This window comes from Megachile rotundata, chromosome 10 (assembly GCF_050947335.1).
Source record: "Megachile rotundata isolate GNS110a chromosome 10, iyMegRotu1, whole genome shotgun sequence".
Lineage (NCBI taxonomy): Eukaryota > Metazoa > Arthropoda > Insecta > Hymenoptera > Megachilidae > Megachile > Megachile rotundata.
Window position 1 is genome coordinate 15,252,956 of NC_134992.1, and position 15,468 is coordinate 15,268,423.

Sequence of the window (15,468 nt, forward strand, 5' to 3'; positions counted from 1 at the left end):
ATATATGTATTTATTCCGCTATCGATTTTTGTTCGTTTTAAACTTTTTTTTTGCGATCAATTTTTACGAACCTTCGTATGCTCGCGTTAATGATTATTATGTCACGCCGAGTTCGTTAATAACGTTCGTTAAAATTATCGATAATAAGACATATGCAATAATTCGTTTCATAAGATATCGGTGCAATCGTTCTCTTTATTTTCTTTATTATGAATTATACATATTTTTATGATACTTTCCGTATTAGTATCGAACTAAGAGTAATCTGTTACGGAATTTTCCATTCTTCCGCTTGCTTTTTGACGTTCAATGCGAAAACTTTACTATGCGTGTCTACTGTACATCCAAGGAAAAACTTATGCCACACAATTTTTATACTTTAATTTTAAACATAAAAATAGCTAATATGGGGGGTCGGTATATAGGTTCTCTGTCCTTTTTTCATCTGACGTTGATGCTCTGCATACATCGCCTCTAACCTCAAATTCTGTTTCATGTTGTAAACGCATTCGTACAAGTCATCTAATAATTCTTGACATTTGTCTTTTCCTCGGAAATATCCATAAGCTGATACACATTCGGCAGCTGCCAACTCGACGTTTCTACATCTTGGACTCCATTGAACGGGTTGAAAATGACCCGATGCTCTGTTTACTCCGGATACAAAAAAAGCGTCAGACTGCTCCATGTTTCTGAAAATTATTGCTATTACTAGAAATTGTTCCTTCTTTTCTTTTTTCTTTTCCTATACCGTCATGTACTGCACGAGAATAACTATTTATATTATAATATTATAATTAATATTACCGTTAAATTTCTTAAAAAGCTAAAATAGTCAGCTGATAAAATCCAATTTGAAAGAATGATACCTTTATTATACTTTCTTATTAAATAAATTGCGTATCTGTCATCGTAACCTCTATATAATTTTCATTTTGCAAATATCCTATGCTTTGTCATATTTTTATATCAATTTATACCGTGCAAATTAAATCTTGGATTGACACATTACGTACCTAACGAAAAAAATTCGTTTTTATTTGAGTAAATTGATCAATTTGTGTTCAAACTATTCTCCCCAACGTTTACATAATCAAATACCGAAGACACTACTATGCGCACTGTCAATTCTCATTAATGTCTGCTCTCACTGTCGCCATCTATATTAAACACACATTTTCCGTTTTATGAGAAAACATAGTACGTAAACGATGATATCTAACAGGAAGTAAGGATTTTTCTATTTACGAATGTACTTCAAAAAAGAGATATCTACATTCAACAACAATACATTCAATTATATTTTTTTTTTATCTTTTTCATAAAAGTCTTATGATTTATTGGTCAATATACTGTTACATTTCTTACGCATTATCATTTAATCCTATAATTCATCAGTGGTGACTGTACAAGTTTGCTTTAATTATAATAAGAAATCAGAAATTTCATTATATAAATGCATACTGTGTAACTTTCGTTCTATCGAGTTTAACATAAAATTAGGTAAAGTGATATGTGTTTGTTTTGAATCTGAGAAAATTAGGGTGCAACTATAACACAGATACTTTTTAACGATATACCAATGTAAAGACTGTTTCTGAAGTGGATTAGTAAGATGACAACATTTTGCTCCTTTCAAATTATTTGAACATTTAATGTTTTTCTTGTCTGCGATGCTCGACGACGAATCTACGAAAGTTGTGGAAACTTGTTTGGAAAATAATTTTGCTCGTGTAACTGAAAGCGATCCTTCTCCGGAACAACGAGAATCTAAAGGCATTTCGCAGAGTATGCAAGTGTCGTTTTCGACGTCGACTTCGATATTCACGTTATTCTTCGAATCATCGAATTTCTCTAATTTTGAGGCTAATTTTTCACTGGTGCGATATATCGTAGGCACAGTACTATAGAATTCAGAATCTAATTGACAAACAAAATTTCTCGCGGCAGCTCGTATGGAAGCAACGAAAGAATGATTATATTTTTGACAAGTAATAATGGGACATAATTTATGACAATTTAAATATGCGACAATATCTTCTCCTGTCAAATCCTTCAATGGTCTGAACAATGTCGTATCTGTGCATCTTGCGTCGGAGAAAGTAACGTCGAAAGGTAATTGAGATCCTCGACCGGTCGATACGTTTCCAAGTACTTTTATTGCAAGATCGACCGATGTATCGGCAACAAAAATTTTGTTGCAATTTAAACGACGAGCTGCGGAAACGAGTAATTTACGTCTCAATTGTCTCAATAATTCGTCTCTTGACGTGTCACTTTCTAATCGATCAAACATTTCTTGTACCACTGTATCTTCTCTGGTAGTGCCTATTTCTAACGTGTCTGCTAGTTGAATTTCTTCACGGACATTATCGTTTATACATCTTGATAGAGGTAGAATATATGTTAACAACTGTGTACTTTTTGCTTCGTTGACCAATGCATTTCTAATACATTGTCTTTCTTCCACCGAACGACCTTTTGCCATGCCATCTGTATAAAGATGTAAAGAAAATATATAAATATACGTTATGCGTCTACTTTCTTTTCTAATAAAAATATATTTATTATCATTATTACTATGGACCTCAGAGCCAAAAACATAAATGAAAAAAACGTCTAAGCTTACCGTCTATGTACAAAACTTTACAATGAAAAGGAATCTTTTTGAAGGTAGATTCGTTGATATTAGCTGCGATAAGATGCACGAGTACAGTCGAATTTGCTTTCCCCGAATGGGCAACAAGTACCGTATCAGTTGGTCGTATCGCTTTAGATTTGCCCAATGTTGCCTTAAATTTATGCGTTAATATGCCCAAGAAACATACTTTGCAATAATTGTTTTTGTTCCTTAATGAAACCTGAATTTCGTTAGATCCACACACTTTACACAAAGATTTAATATCGGGTAGTGAAGTAGCATTACTGTCGGAAGTAATTCTGTAAAAAACGATCTTATAAGAATATAAAGCAATCTAAAAAATGAAATGCTTACCTGTCTCTTGTCGGTATTTCCGTTTCAACAGAATCGTATTCAAATTCGCTTAACGTACACATTATGTGCAATTATTTTACCTTGATCAGTAATCGATTCTCTAGCAGTCCATCGAGTTCATTCAAAATAAAATATAGCTTGTGCTTCTTTAAAAAATATCATTCATAATAAATAGCAGTACATATTATACGAATAATCTACAATAATTATCAACAAATTTTGCATCACCGATAATTATCAACAAATAATGAGGTTATGTTTCAGGTTCGAATTGCGCATGAACGCGGTGCAAGTACATGGGTCATAGGAATTTGTTTCCATTGGTATTGGTAGCCATTTTCCCGAAGAAAACGAAATTTGCAGTCGAGTACATATCCATGTGTCTATGATACGAGTATTCCATGGCTATGCACGTGCGAGAGTATTTGTATTGTATAGTTCGGAGGTGAAAAGAAGACGAAAATTATTAATTAAGAGAAAGAATTAATATTTAAACGATACATTTGTAAGAATGATTAACATGTGGAACGCGATAAATATACTCAGGTAATTGTTAGAAGAGAGAAAAAAGTAATTTTATCTTGCGATATATTCGTTTCTCGTTTCAGGTTACCTCTGCACTCTTATAAAAACGTACGTAACGTTTCTACTTATATACATCCGTTATATTTCCGAGCGACGTCCGTACTTTTGTAAGTAAAATTTAAAAATTCTGGTGTCATTGAAAATTAATTAATCGTAAAGTTTTCGAAAGTATATCAACAATGTACCTTGATATTACTGTGTCGTAGATACGGTAGATGTTTTATGAGATACTTTTGTTTCGTAGAGCAGAACCGCTTCGAAAGAAGAAACGAATAGATCCTGCGATCCTAAGAGCTAGAGAAGAAAAGAGGAAGAAGAAACTGGAGAAACAGATTCGTCGTTTGGAAAAACGTTCTGGCATAATGAAACCGATCATGGAAATAGATGTTCAAGCTGAACTAGCTAATAAGAAACAGTAGGTTCGCGTAAGGCAAATAGACGAAATACGTTACGTATACGCAAATAATATTTTATTTGTAACTACTTGTAACATCAAATGTCTGTTAGCCAAAGATCCCGTGATACTATGCCGTTGTCGATCGAAGAAATTAGGAATAGACAATCGTTAGAGAAGGAATGGGCGAAATATAAAAAAGACCAATGGTTAAGGAACTCGCGGATTATAAAATCCATAATGTTATCGCAAGAAAACGCGCTAAAAGAATTGAAAGCTGCATCGACGGAGCTTTACGAAAAAGCGGTAGAAGTATGTAGTTATATCGGTGATTATGGATTAAAAATGGAGCCAGATATACATTCTGATTTGACCTTGTTAAATTGTTACAGTTCGACAATCAGTATTTGCCGTATAACGCTACTGGGCCATTATACACTCCACCGATAATCGATTACGACAGTCCTGATGGTGAATACACAGAAACTACTGTCAAGTACCTAGGAGAAACGTAAAACGGCGGAAGCAGTCGTGTACTAGCATAGACAGTTTTCGATTAAACCATTACAGGGGAACGTAAAAGAGGTAAAGTTTCGCATAATCGCTGTAAACGTGTTTAACGAGAAAACTATTTTTTTTGTTGTTTCTTTCCTATTGAAAGTATGCAGAGTATGATTGATAAAAAAATGAAAATTATGTGTTTATAGAAGTTGCATGATCGATATTGATACATCCATAGTACAGCGTTACATAAATTTCGCGTCCAAGTTGATTCGATAAAGCATGTAGCTACTCGAATAAAGATACCTATGTTAAAAAGTAAGAAAATTCTTGGTACGTGTATATTCACTAGTCGATGACTCTTGTTTTGGATAGAAAGAAAATACAAGCGGTCGATGAGCGACGGTGATTTCGATTGGACGTCGTGGAGAGGCGATAGATAAACTAGACGAAAATTACTAGGTTCTTCAACTTTATAGCGATAAAGTTGAAAATTGAAGCGAGACGAAAGGCGTTAGTGGCTTAATATATGGTAATCCGATATGCGCGAAACGTTTCGTAGAAAAGGTAAATTGGATCAGCGGGACGATATCGTTTCGCATTTTAATTGTCTTTTACATATGGGACAAGCATCGATGGTCTTCAAACATTGTCGTAAACAGTCGGCATGAAAGAGATGCGAACAAGGCGTTACTCTTGCTTTGGTCATGTTACAAAGGCATACAGCGCAAACATCGTCGAATCGTTGAATTTCTCGAAGCGTCGCTTTTCTGTAGCGATTCAGTATACCTCGCTCGCGTTTCAATGCAGCACCGGATCGTTGCACGAGATCTTTCGTTTTCAAATAAACGTTCACATAGGTAGCGACCAATAAGAAGCTCCAGGATGTTTTCGGTACAAGTATCAAGATGAATATCATCGATGTAAGAACGGTAAATGATCCTAACATTACCGGAGCATAAAGTTCTTCGAGGCTTTCGAACATGTCCAACCGAAGAAGTTTCAAAATCGATGGGAACATCTCGGCGAAGATCTTTTCCGTCGTCGCATAATAGGTCCACGTTACTACCGTGTAAACCGTCGATGGTCTATAACAGTACGTTACGTATATTATCGCGATTGCTATATTTTTCATCTAATGGAATCGTATTTTATTCGGATCATTCGAACGCAATTATAATCGTAGAAATCTCCTTTCTCGCGAATCTTCGAAGCTAATAAAATGATCCGAATAAGAAAATATAGTTCTATTTTAAAAAGAACAACTCGATCTTCGAATTCGTTTAAATTCGAAATAATTCTATTGTGGCGTGGAATTTACGTATGTACGTAGATTTTTGTAATCGCAAGATATTGTAAAGTTACCACCAGACTGTATTACATTATATTTTATATGTATGTATACGTGTGTAAATAAAAGAAAATAAATACAGTATGTGTACGTAGATCGAAAATTTGAATTTGTTCATTTTGGGTAATCGGGTAAGTAAATGGTTGTTACTTACTTGTAATGTTCAAGACCTTGTTCCAAACCGAAAACGAGAAGCAGAAATGTAAGCGTTACGACAAAGGTGACGGCTTTGGTCCATTCGAGTACTATTTTGGTCGCGGACATAGCCAGATGCCTAATTTTGGATCTTTCGGTGAGAGTGACGTACGGCGACCAATCTTCTTTATCTATCAATTCCTTAACGTAGGTGATACAGTAAGCGATCACGTTGTAAAACATCAGGGTGTAGAGACAGGTCATTTTCGATTCCGGTACAAAAGCGCGATCGGCCAGCATCAGAAATATTATCTGGTTGGTTATCGTAGAGATGTTCTTGGCATTGAGGAAAAGGACTTCTGCTCGATCGATTAAACGGTAAAATCGTAGGAAATGCGCGCTCGAGCGTTGCCAAATCATCGCGTTGCCAGTACCTCTATAGAAAAGAAACATCGTACAAATCGAAAATAAAGCATTTTCATCGATTCTTCCTCTCTACTCGCCTCCGTCCCTCTTACGAGTAAACGCGTATTTTCAAAGTCGCTTCCTTTACTTTACTTACGCAAAGTAGTCGTCAGTAGCGGGGAATAGATATGATGGATATTATTTTGGATAAGTTAGAATTAAATAAATAGCTATTGGAGGAATTTTGGTATCCACGGAGGAATAAACGAGGGGATCTTACCTAAGGTACATCGTATTCACGAACAGATCGACGCGACGACGAGTGGTCGGTAATTCGATTTAGCAAGCTCGTTAATGGCGCATAACGAAGGCGGGTAACGGGCCGATGAATGACCATCGTCGTTTCTGGTAACTACCCGTCAAGAAAATTTGCATATTAATAGATGTCTGTCGAGGGAATTGATGCAAAGAGGGAAAGACAGGCTTGGAAGGACAACGGACGTTTACGACACACGGGGGTTAACTAGGACGAGAAGCGAGGATTTCGCACGGCAACCAAGATCATGTCGATCGCGAGGGAAAACCGTTAACAAATACACCGACGAAGGTTCTTCAACCCCCTGTTCCCCACCATTTCCTCGCTTTTCTCCGTACCCTTTCTTCTCGTTCCTATAAAACAAAGCGCACTCAGCTTCAATGGCACATTCAACGTCCTTCCGTCTTCGCGGATTCGTGTTTTCGCGTTCTCGCCCTTTCTATTCCTCGAATAGAGAGCACCGGGTAAAGAGCACGGAGTAGAGAGAGCGGAAAAATACTAAATTGGAATCTATCCGTTGTTCGGGTGAGCATCGAATTCGTATTCGAAAAGAAAGTGGAGGCGGCGAATAAGTAGGAGAACCGCGTAAGAGTATAGAATCGCGTACCTCGGAGGAAATCTTTCGATACGGCAGATATCGAAGAATCTTTAGAACTAGTCGTAGAAGAATAGGTAACGATAAAAGTATCGTTTTATAAAAGTAAGACGGAAAGAGTATCGTTTATCTAACGATTTAGTAGACGAAAGGAGCACTGTACTCAAAGTACGAATACTCGGTACGGTTGTTCCGTCTGACGTCTTGATCGATCATCGGCAACTCGGCCTAAAGCGACTTCGCGTCGCGCCGCGCCCTCTCGCTATGTTCATTGTCCTGAAAATATAAAAAAGGATACATGTATGCATAAAGCAGATTATCTTTGTCCAAGTCTTTCCGAACACTTTGCTTTCAAATTTAGCATGGAATCGAAACTGTCGCTTCGATCGTTGACGATGTCACGGAATCGTGTGTTCAATTTCCAATGTTTAAGTCTATAACGATCAACGCGGATATATTTCCGTTATTGTTAGGAAAACGTTCGTTAGTTTATTAGAAAAAAACGAGGAGGGATGTATTTTGTTTGTAGCTGAGTCGAGACGCTAGTTTCTAATATATTTTCACGATAGAGAATAGTAATAATAAATTTTGTTTCAGGTCTATCGAGCGAAATGTCCGGTATCCACGCTGTCTCTGTAGTCACGTTGCTGGTGGTTGTCCTTCTGTAAGAATTTCTAATTGTAACGTTTCGCTAATGTTCGTCTTGTTCTTTACGTTTCCTATCTACAAAGTTTCGAGAATTGATCCTATATAGCGAATAAAAGTTACGGTAATGAAAACGAAGACGGAGGCGCGTAATAACGATAACGTTATCACTCGCAGGTACGATAGATGCTTTGGATACCCATCGATCAGGCAACGGGCAAATTTCGGACAGTTGTGCAAGAGCTGCGGTGATTCTTGCGACAAATGCGAATTCGGCGTGGTGATGTCCCTCGCGTGCGGAGTTCCACAGTGCGCGAAGGCGAGTGATTCGCGTAACGAATTCTCGATTCGAGCTATTAACGATAAGTATTATTTTCGCAGGGTCCCGATCAGACGTGCGGAGGGCCCAGGGATCTGTTTGGCATGTGCGGCGAAGGCATGTATTGCAATTGCAACAAATGTACCGGTTGCAGTTCCGAAGAGTTCGAATGTTCGAAGAAGGATCCCTGTTTACCCGATTCGATCGTACAACTTCCTCATTTCGATAGATTTGGAAGATTGCCTACTGCCATGTAAACTTAGATTAGATAGATAGATAGATAGATGGATATACGCGCGTATGTATATTTATCGTAAAAAAGCCGACAAATATAACCGACTACGAAAGCGAAAGATTCGAACGTTTTCCGACTATGAAAATAAGTACATATACGGGGACCGTATGTATACGGGGAAGAGAATAGGTTTATTTTCTGTTTCACTAGTATCTGCTAGAGTGCTAGCTAGATGTTTCGGTTAAACTTCGAAAAACTGTCTACCGCGTGCGATCGACCGAAAGTTCGTAAGAGGTGTAAGAAAGATGAATCTATCACGGTTCCGATGCTCTACGAACTAATCTAATTATCCCCCTTTATTTTTTAAATAAAAACTGAACGTTAGAAATTCCACTTGCCTACTGTTTATCATTTCGCGTGCGTACTCGGACATTTCTTCCGACCCCCTAATCTTTCCAGAGAAACTAATCGTTTTTGTTCGACACAAAATCGATTCGGTATCCAACATACGTGTATGTAAACAGAACCGTGAAAACGATTTCTGGATACTCGTCGACTCGTGCTACTCGGACAGCGAACAGTCTGACGCGATCAACGTTTCGAAAGCTCAAAATACTTGCATCTCGTGTTGTGTTATGTTACAGTATAATTAACGTAGGTGTATAGGAATTATTTTGCCTACCTCGGAGATTAAAATCGATGCTCGATGCTCGAAAGTAAGCGGTAGTTCTGCAGTGGAAAATATCATTAAAAGATACGTTATGCGGTTAGGTTGTATGGCGAACGAGTATCGCTAAAACATTGCCGTTGGACGATTAACGATCGACTGATGAATATTCTGGTAGAGTGGTCGGTCGCAATAGTGGTTGGCAACGTTATTGCCAACGTCGACACGCCAGTCGCGAATGCTATTTCGATTGTTTCTCGATAATTATGGATTCGTTACGAAGAGAAATGCCATGGTCAACGATGCCAACGATGCCAACGATACGATGCCGAGGATCCAACCGTGAGACGCTGCGGTGACGAGTTTCGTTTTGCGAAAAAGTTACGTTTCAAGAAATATTCGGAAAATAACGGAAATAAAAGAATAAAAAAGAAAAGACGTCGACTAAACGCGAAGAACGTTTACTCGTTGCAGATGGGTTACTTTTATTTATCTCGCTTAGCTTCGAAGCATGTTGCATCTCGAGAACGCGGTCGAAAAATTTACGTGGTTAACCAGCAAACAAATAACCGTAGGCTTGTTATTGTTCGGTTTGCTTCAACAGCTTCCTGGTTTTGAAGCCTCGAAAACCCGCTTGGATCTTGGTCGCGGCCAACCGAGCCGTTTGCTGTTTCTTTCGTACCAAATATCCACGCACTCGAGCTTGAATTTTAATCGCCGATTTTTCTTCCAGCGATTCTTGCCTGATCGAGTTCGGTTTCTTCGGGATCGATGATTCTTCTTCTTTTCGTTTCTCTTCGACAAGCTGTCCTCGGCCTCCGTATCGTTCGTATTCTCGATCACACGAATCCGATTCGTCGCGTCTTTCCATTTCTTTCGTTCTCGCCTTCCGTACAATCTTGCTGCATAACCAGCTTAAAAATACATTTAATCTTCGCTTCTGTCTATCCGGGCAGATCAGGAGCGAATCGCGAAGCTCATCGACGCATGCGACTATTACGAACTTGTAAAAACCTTTGAAACGTCTGCGACGCTTCGCGCAGCACGAGATAGACTGACAACGGTGCCGCGGAGAGACAGTTCGAACATGGATGTACACGAATATCACGATACCGTAGCAATCGCCTAACTCTAACTCGTTCATCGAGAATAATATACGTAACTGGCTGGTTATTCGCTTATTCTCGTTCGCGCATGCGTCTTCCCGATCATAGATCTCGCTGTTCGAGCGAGGCTTACACCCGGTGCACTATAATATCGCTAATACCGTTTCACCCGAAACACTATCGAATTAATTAATCGAGTACAGTTACTCATTATAGTTACTATTTATAGGGTTCTGAGTGGTTACTCCTCCTTCTCCCTCTGTTCTTACTCTCCCTTCATTCGTAGTACTAACGTCCATCGTCGTTCTCCTTCTCGTCGTCGGTTGAAATTTCTTCTATAACGATCGATTGCTTTGGTTCTTCGTCATCCAGCGCTAACGGTTCACGGAGATCATCGGTATCAGAGTCCAAGATATTCCCCGTGAACGAAATACTGTTCGCGTTGCTCGTGTCATCGACAAAGGGTTCGACTCGGACGATGCAAGGTAGAACATTTAAAGAGGAATCAATGAAGGATAATTTCGTTTCGAGCGACCGCAAATCTTTCGAAAGATTGATCGCGTAATAAAGAGGAGGAGGCTGCTGCGGTCTCAATGATCCGATACGATTTGGTTCAACGACCGACCAGGGATGCGTCGCCGTCGTCGTCGTCGTCGTCGTCGTTGTCTTTGTTGATATCGTGGCCATTGTCATACTTCGTATAATGCTCGATGCGAGATCGTCCGTGATGGAAAAGATCTTTGGAGTATGAGGTATAGGCAACGGTAAAGAATCGTGAAATTCGCTTGTATGCCATAAACCGCCTCTGTTTCCATTTTCGATCTTTGGATCTCCTACTTGTTTCTGAAGAATAAGCAAAAACACAAGTTTTTTCGTGTTTCTTCGATATGTCAAAGCAAAAAATGAAATATATACCGTGATAATTTGTAACGATCGAATAAGCGATAATTATATAAAAAGACTCGCCTGTGTGTGTTTCGGTGTAGAAGGAGACGCTACGTTTAAAGTTATCGTCGATTGGATTCGTTGCTCATCGGCTTCCGATTGATCTTTTTCTAAAAAATACACGGTTAGGTTTGGTGAACTTCGTATGTCCTGCAACATACCTATAGACTTATCCTTTAACGACGACACTTACGTGTTTTAATGGCTGTTCCGAAATTTTCGTTCGAAATTTTTTCGCCGGTAATTCGATCGATTGTCTCGGTCGATCGAGTCGAGTTCTTTCCATCTTCGTCCTCCGTTTCCTTCAAGCTCTGGCCCTTGTCTCTTTCCTCCGTGTTTGTTTTCGTACAAACTGAATTGGACAAACTGGAGTCGTTCGTATCCGTGTTGAATTGTTCCGGAACCTCCAGATTCAAATTTTTTATTAATTCTTGCGCAATTTCCTCCTCTATGTTAGACGAATTGTCTGCAGGTTCGCGAGGAGAGAACCTGTGGTCCCTTGACTCAGTTTCGTCGGTTCGTTGTCTTCTACGATCGGAGATGGTTTTCGAGTCCCGATAACCATTTTCGTCTTCGTCGAGGCTCGCTTTCTCTTCCGAGGGCAGCGTATCGAACGAAGACAAAGTGTTTTCTCCTTCGCGCAGACTGTTATCACCGATCTCTTGTTGGTTCCTTTTCTTCGTTACACGGAACCGATCTTCGACGGTTACCGAGTCGCTAATTCCCAAACAAGAGTTCGTTACGTCTCTGAGAGAATCCAAATTCAATTCCGGTACGTACGGTCCGCTTTCGACCAAAGATAGAGGAGTTCCGTTTTCTGTCTCGTCGCTCTTCTCGGCGCAACGAGTCTCTATATGCGTCGCTTCGATATTTTCTTTCCCATTCTCATCCGGAACGCCGGCATTCGGTATTATATCTTCCGATCTCTTTTCCAAATCATCCGAAACGTTGCTGGATAATTTCGTTTTTCGATCGCTTTCGAGATCTCGTTCCCGTTCGCTTTCCTCTTCTTCGTTAATATTCTCAAGGTCTTCTATTTTCAAGGTCATTCGATCGACGGCATCCGTTATTTCGCCGAAAACACCAGCGTCGATGCTCGTCGAATATTCGAAGGCTTCGGAATACACGAGATCTCCGAACGGTTCCTTTTCCTCGAACTGGAAAATCTCATCGTTTCGAATATTTTTGTCCGGGATAATTACGGTCGTTACCGATTCCGGTATTTCGCAAGGAGAGCCTTCCGAAAGAACGTAACACGAAGGATCGCTCTTTGCCGAAGAATATTCCGATAGCGGGACCGGAATCGAAGCTGAGACCACGACGTTTGACCGATCGATATCTGTATTCACGGGAGAAATATTCGAAGAAGCAGCAGAGTTCGGTTCGGTTACTGTCGCAGCCTCGTCGATCTGAAAATCGTCCTTATCATTATTTTCCCCTTGTTCGATATTTCTCGTATCCTCGACATCCTCCTCGTCGACGTTCTCGACATTTTCGGCAACTCCCTCTACAGACGATCTTTCGATTCTTTCCAAGTTTGCCTTTTCCTTCGTCTCGGTTACGGAAACAGTATCTGTATCCGAATCTACCCGAAATCCAATCGGAAACTCTACTTGGAGTACGTCATTAGAGTTTACAGCCGTTCCAGAGGAAACCAATGTGTTTTCGATCATTTTTTCTACCGTTTCTATTTCCATCAACTTTCGTTTAAGCTCGTTCGATTCGTTTCGTTCGTCCGTCATCGTTTGCTCGTGATCGGTCACGGTCTTAGACTCGTTTTCGTCTTGCAGACGTTCCAACGAATCCGATCTCTGCGAACATTCGATCGAATCGGGAGTAACGTTTAAACTATCCTTGAACACTTGCTCGATTTCCCGCGAATTCGAGTATTCCAGATTTTCTATTTCTTCGGAATGTCTCGTTGTTTGCTCGGCATCTCGCTCGACGATGCTGCTCCCGGACAAAACGACGATCTCGTCTTCGTCTTCGCGATCCTGCTCTTCCGTAAGCCACGAATTTTTCTTATGGACGATGTCGTTCAGCCGTTCGTCGTCCCAAGTTCTCGGTCCATGCGTCAAAGACGGTAACGTTACGTCGTTCTCTGCTCGAATCGTCTTGGAGAAATCGGTCGAGATCGGGGGTAAAACCAAACTGTGTGGAGCAGCTGTTTCCTCGGACTCGGGTTTTTCGTTCGTTGTACATTTCTTACAGGATTGTCTGCTAACGACCGACGGAAGAACGATCAAAGACTCCGAATGATCCTTTTCAACAGACGATGAAACGACGTTTTCTTCGTCTCTTTTTCTCTCGTAATTATTTTTCGATTCTTTTCCGTTCTTTTCCGGATGCGATTTTTTTCTTTCTCTCGGCTGATTAGTGTCCCACTCGGAGCCGATTTCTCGCTGAGCCGCCGATTCGGTTTGAGCGGTCGTTCGAAAGCTGCTTCTCCGCTCGGTAGCGGTTGCCGGCCGTTTTCGCTCTCGCGTTTCCTCCTCCGTCGTCGACACCTTCCGTTTCGATTGTTCGCCGTCGTTCGCGACCGATCGACTTCTTCTTCTTCTTCGAACGACCGTCTGCCCACGAGTTTCGTCCGCCTTTTCGATCAATCCACCTTCGATTTCGCCGGCGTCCTTCCGTCGTCTCGAGACGACGCTTTCGTATTCCCGCCGTTTCACCTTTCTCGCATCTTTCTTTCTCTCTTCCATCGTCTTTTCTATCTCTTCCCCGGTCTCGATCTTTTCTCCCTGCAGATCTCCAACGGACGACGATCGAACGCATCGATTCGAACCCCATCGAATCTCCGAATAATCAATCTTTTTCTCTTTATCCGTTTGCTCTTTTTTCACCTCTTTGACGTCCTTAACGTTTACGTATTTTAGCTCCCTTCCGAATCCATGCTTCTTAAATACTTTAACGGTTCGTCCAATCGACCAACCGCATTCGATCGTTGCTTCTTTCCGTTTACTCGGCTGCGCGTTCCTCGCTACGAACGGTGTCGTTAATTTCTTCGTCGCTGCCGTTTCCTCCGCCAAATAAGAAATCTTGCGAATCGGAAACAAAAGGAAAAATCGTGACAACCGGATAATCGGTTAATTTGTCGGAATAATTTGTCGTCGAGTACCTGCGGAACGATTTCGATGTTGCGCTCCTTTTCTCTCAGCTTCATCAATTCTTCGAAGTGACGAGCCGCGAACCCGTAAACATCCGTGGGTCGATGACGCAAGATTTCTCGTGCAAGCCCTTCGACGATCGTAGCTAAACCTTCAGGTATTTGTGGACCAATTATGTATCCTGTTCCCGACATTCTGGACTTGACGCTTTTTCTTCCTCGCGCCGTTTCTGTGCATCTACTTGTCTGTTACCGGTTACGTTATTTACCGCCGAATCGCTGCAACGAAACTTTGAGAATACGTGAAGGTACAGGAGAATAACGCGTTCACGAAGAGAACGTTATCGCACCGATTAAATGGAAAAATTTAATCGTTTACTACGAACGCGTAATATCGATCCCATGAGCACGCACCTACCCGGTTTCTTCGGTGTTCTTGTCGCTTTCTTACCGCTCCAGGCCACTCGACGGTCACGTATCGTCCAAATTAATTTAATCCTAATGTTCGTTTTTAGTCCGACGAGCTCGGTTACGAACGGAGCGGAACGGAACACTCTGGTAACCTTAACGCTCTAACTACCTTCGCAACCCCTAAAGCCTTCGATCGATCGTGTCTCTACGTCGACCGCGTTATATTCCACGTTTACCATGTTCGCTCGCTGCATTCTTTCTTCATTTTTCGATAGAATCTGTTGCGTAGTAATAAATTCTTTTTCTTTTATCTCTCTCTTTTCGAATATCTTCCGATATTTGTCGAACGTTTCGGCAGAGTTTCGCACGGATTTTTTCTCCTTTCATCATTTTTCCCACGTTATTTACTTTTCCGAGTATACCTATTAAGTATTTTCTTCTTCCTTTCGAAGCAACGAGCAAAAATCTTGGTATCGTGTAGCACCGCATTGATTCTCTTTAAATATATGCTTCAACCAGCTGAAAAATTAATATCGACGCGTTCGAAACAGTCCATGGAATCTTTCCTACTTAAATAATCACCGAATACCTGTCGCAATTGCGCCGGAAATATCAATTGTTCGATAAACTAGGCATTCGTATGGGATACACGGTAAACGTTCACTCTGATTCTACAGTGATCGCTTCGGTCTCGACTGTAAACACGACCGATGTAAAAACGACACAGCGACAATGTAATACGAGAAATGGTCTA

The 15,468-nt window shown here is 40.6% G+C and overlaps 5 protein-coding genes across 10 annotated transcripts; 2 read left to right on the forward strand and 3 right to left on the reverse strand.

Moving 5' to 3' along the window:
- Window positions 1–1,016: 1,016 nt before the first annotated feature.
- Ctu2 (Cytosolic thiouridylase subunit 2) lies at window positions 1,017–3,136 on the reverse strand. The gene is made up of 3 exons (XM_003702598.3): window positions 2,996–3,136; window positions 2,630–2,940; window positions 1,017–2,493 (listed from the first exon to the last, which is right to left on the reverse strand). Exons 1-3 carry the CDS (start codon window positions 3,055–3,057, stop codon window positions 1,424–1,426), a joined length of 1,443 nt encoding a protein of 480 aa, XP_003702646.2. The 5' UTR covers window positions 3,058–3,136; the 3' UTR covers window positions 1,017–1,423.
- A 184-nt stretch (window positions 3,137–3,320) lies between these two features.
- Window positions 3,321–5,929, forward strand: mRpL40 (mitochondrial ribosomal protein L40). 5 transcript variants are annotated; one of them, XR_013039470.1, is made up of 6 exons: window positions 3,321–3,440; window positions 3,604–3,687; window positions 3,825–3,995; window positions 4,088–4,286; window positions 4,367–4,559; window positions 4,682–5,929. XR_013039470.1 is itself a non-coding variant. In XM_012283720.2 (5 exons), the coding sequence occupies exons 1-5, from the start codon at window positions 3,397–3,399 to the stop codon at window positions 4,487–4,489; spliced, it is 621 nt and encodes a 206-aa protein (XP_012139110.1). In that variant the 5' UTR covers window positions 3,321–3,396; the 3' UTR covers window positions 4,490–5,929. The 5 variants fall into 5 exon arrangements, 3 of the variants coding, with proteins under 3 accessions (XP_012139110.1, XP_012139109.2, XP_076392171.1); XR_013039471.1 differs by having other exon boundaries at window positions 4,851–5,929; XM_012283720.2 differs by having other exon boundaries at window positions 4,367–5,929.
- LOC100883322 (uncharacterized) lies at window positions 4,034–9,723 on the reverse strand. 2 transcript variants are annotated; one of them, XM_076536039.1, is made up of 4 exons: window positions 9,159–9,723; window positions 7,290–7,553; window positions 5,981–6,397; window positions 4,034–5,563 (listed from the first exon to the last, which is right to left on the reverse strand). In XM_076536039.1, the coding sequence occupies exons 3-4, from the start codon at window positions 6,379–6,381 to the stop codon at window positions 5,053–5,055; spliced, it is 912 nt and encodes a 303-aa protein (XP_076392154.1). In that variant the 5' UTR covers window positions 6,382–6,397; window positions 7,290–7,553; window positions 9,159–9,723; the 3' UTR covers window positions 4,034–5,052. The 2 variants fall into 2 exon arrangements, with proteins under 2 accessions (XP_076392154.1, XP_003702644.3); XM_003702596.3 differs by lacking the exons at window positions 7,290–7,553; window positions 9,159–9,723 and adding an exon at window positions 6,647–6,778.
- On the forward strand, window positions 7,035–8,869 carry Qbp-1 (Queen brain-selective protein-1). The gene is made up of 4 exons (XM_012283709.2): window positions 7,035–7,207; window positions 7,875–7,941; window positions 8,100–8,241; window positions 8,304–8,869. The coding sequence occupies exons 2-4, from the start codon at window positions 7,889–7,891 to the stop codon at window positions 8,496–8,498; spliced, it is 390 nt and encodes a 129-aa protein (XP_012139099.1). The 5' UTR covers window positions 7,035–7,207; window positions 7,875–7,888; the 3' UTR covers window positions 8,499–8,869.
- A 220-nt stretch (window positions 9,724–9,943) lies between the features above and the next one.
- LOC105662337 (uncharacterized) lies at window positions 9,944–15,463 on the reverse strand. The gene is made up of 4 exons (XM_076535991.1): window positions 14,316–15,463; window positions 11,388–14,235; window positions 11,216–11,304; window positions 9,944–11,092 (listed from the first exon to the last, which is right to left on the reverse strand). The coding sequence occupies exons 1-4, from the start codon at window positions 14,496–14,498 to the stop codon at window positions 10,538–10,540; spliced, it is 3,675 nt and encodes a 1,224-aa protein (XP_076392106.1). The 5' UTR covers window positions 14,499–15,463; the 3' UTR covers window positions 9,944–10,537.
- Between the last annotated feature and the right edge of the window lie 5 nt (window positions 15,464–15,468).

Bases quoted from the DNA above. Each gene is read 5' to 3' on its own strand.
- Ctu2 (XM_003702598.3), bottom strand. From the start codon at position 3,057: ATGTGTACGTTAAGCGAATTTGAATACGATTCTGTTGAAACGGAAATA. The intron at 2,941-2,995 runs GTAAGCATTTCA...CGTTTTTTACAG, and splicing joins GAAATACCGACAAGAGACAG to AATTACTTCCGACAGTAATG. The intron at 2,494-2,629 runs GTAAGCTTAGAC...ATCTTTATACAG, and splicing joins TAAAGTTTTGTACATAGACG to ATGGCATGGCAAAAGGTCGT.
- mRpL40 (XM_012283719.2), top strand. From the start codon at position 3,397: ATGGCTATGCACGTGCGAGAGTATTTGTATTGTATAGTTCGGAG. The intron at 3,441-3,603 runs GTGAAAAGAAGA...TTCTCGTTTCAG, and splicing joins TTGTATTGTATAGTTCGGAG to GTTACCTCTGCACTCTTATA. The intron at 3,688-3,824 runs GTAAGTAAAATT...TTTGTTTCGTAG, and splicing joins CGAGCGACGTCCGTACTTTT to AGCAGAACCGCTTCGAAAGA.
- LOC100883322 (XM_003702596.3), bottom strand. The intron at 5,564-5,980 runs GTAAGTAACAAC...GTACTGTTATAG, and splicing joins CAAGGTCTTGAACATTACAA to ACCATCGACGGTTTACACGG.
- Qbp-1 (XM_012283709.2), top strand. From the start codon at position 7,889: ATGTCCGGTATCCACGCTGTCTCTGTAGTCACGTTGCTGGTGGTTGTC. The intron at 7,942-8,099 runs GTAAGAATTTCT...TATCACTCGCAG, and splicing joins TTGCTGGTGGTTGTCCTTCT to GTACGATAGATGCTTTGGAT. The intron at 8,242-8,303 runs GCGAGTGATTCG...TTATTTTCGCAG, and splicing joins GAGTTCCACAGTGCGCGAAG to GGTCCCGATCAGACGTGCGG.
- LOC105662337 (XM_076535991.1), bottom strand. From the start codon at position 14,498: ATGTCGGGAACAGGATACATAATTGGTCCACAAATACCTGAAGGTTTA. The intron at 14,236-14,315 runs GTACTCGACGAC...CCGATTCGCAAG, and splicing joins ACATCGAAATCGTTCCGCAG to ATTTCTTATTTGGCGGAGGA. The intron at 11,305-11,387 runs GTAAGTGTCGTC...TGTATTTTTTAG, and splicing joins CGGAACAGCCATTAAAACAC to AAAAAGATCAATCGGAAGCC.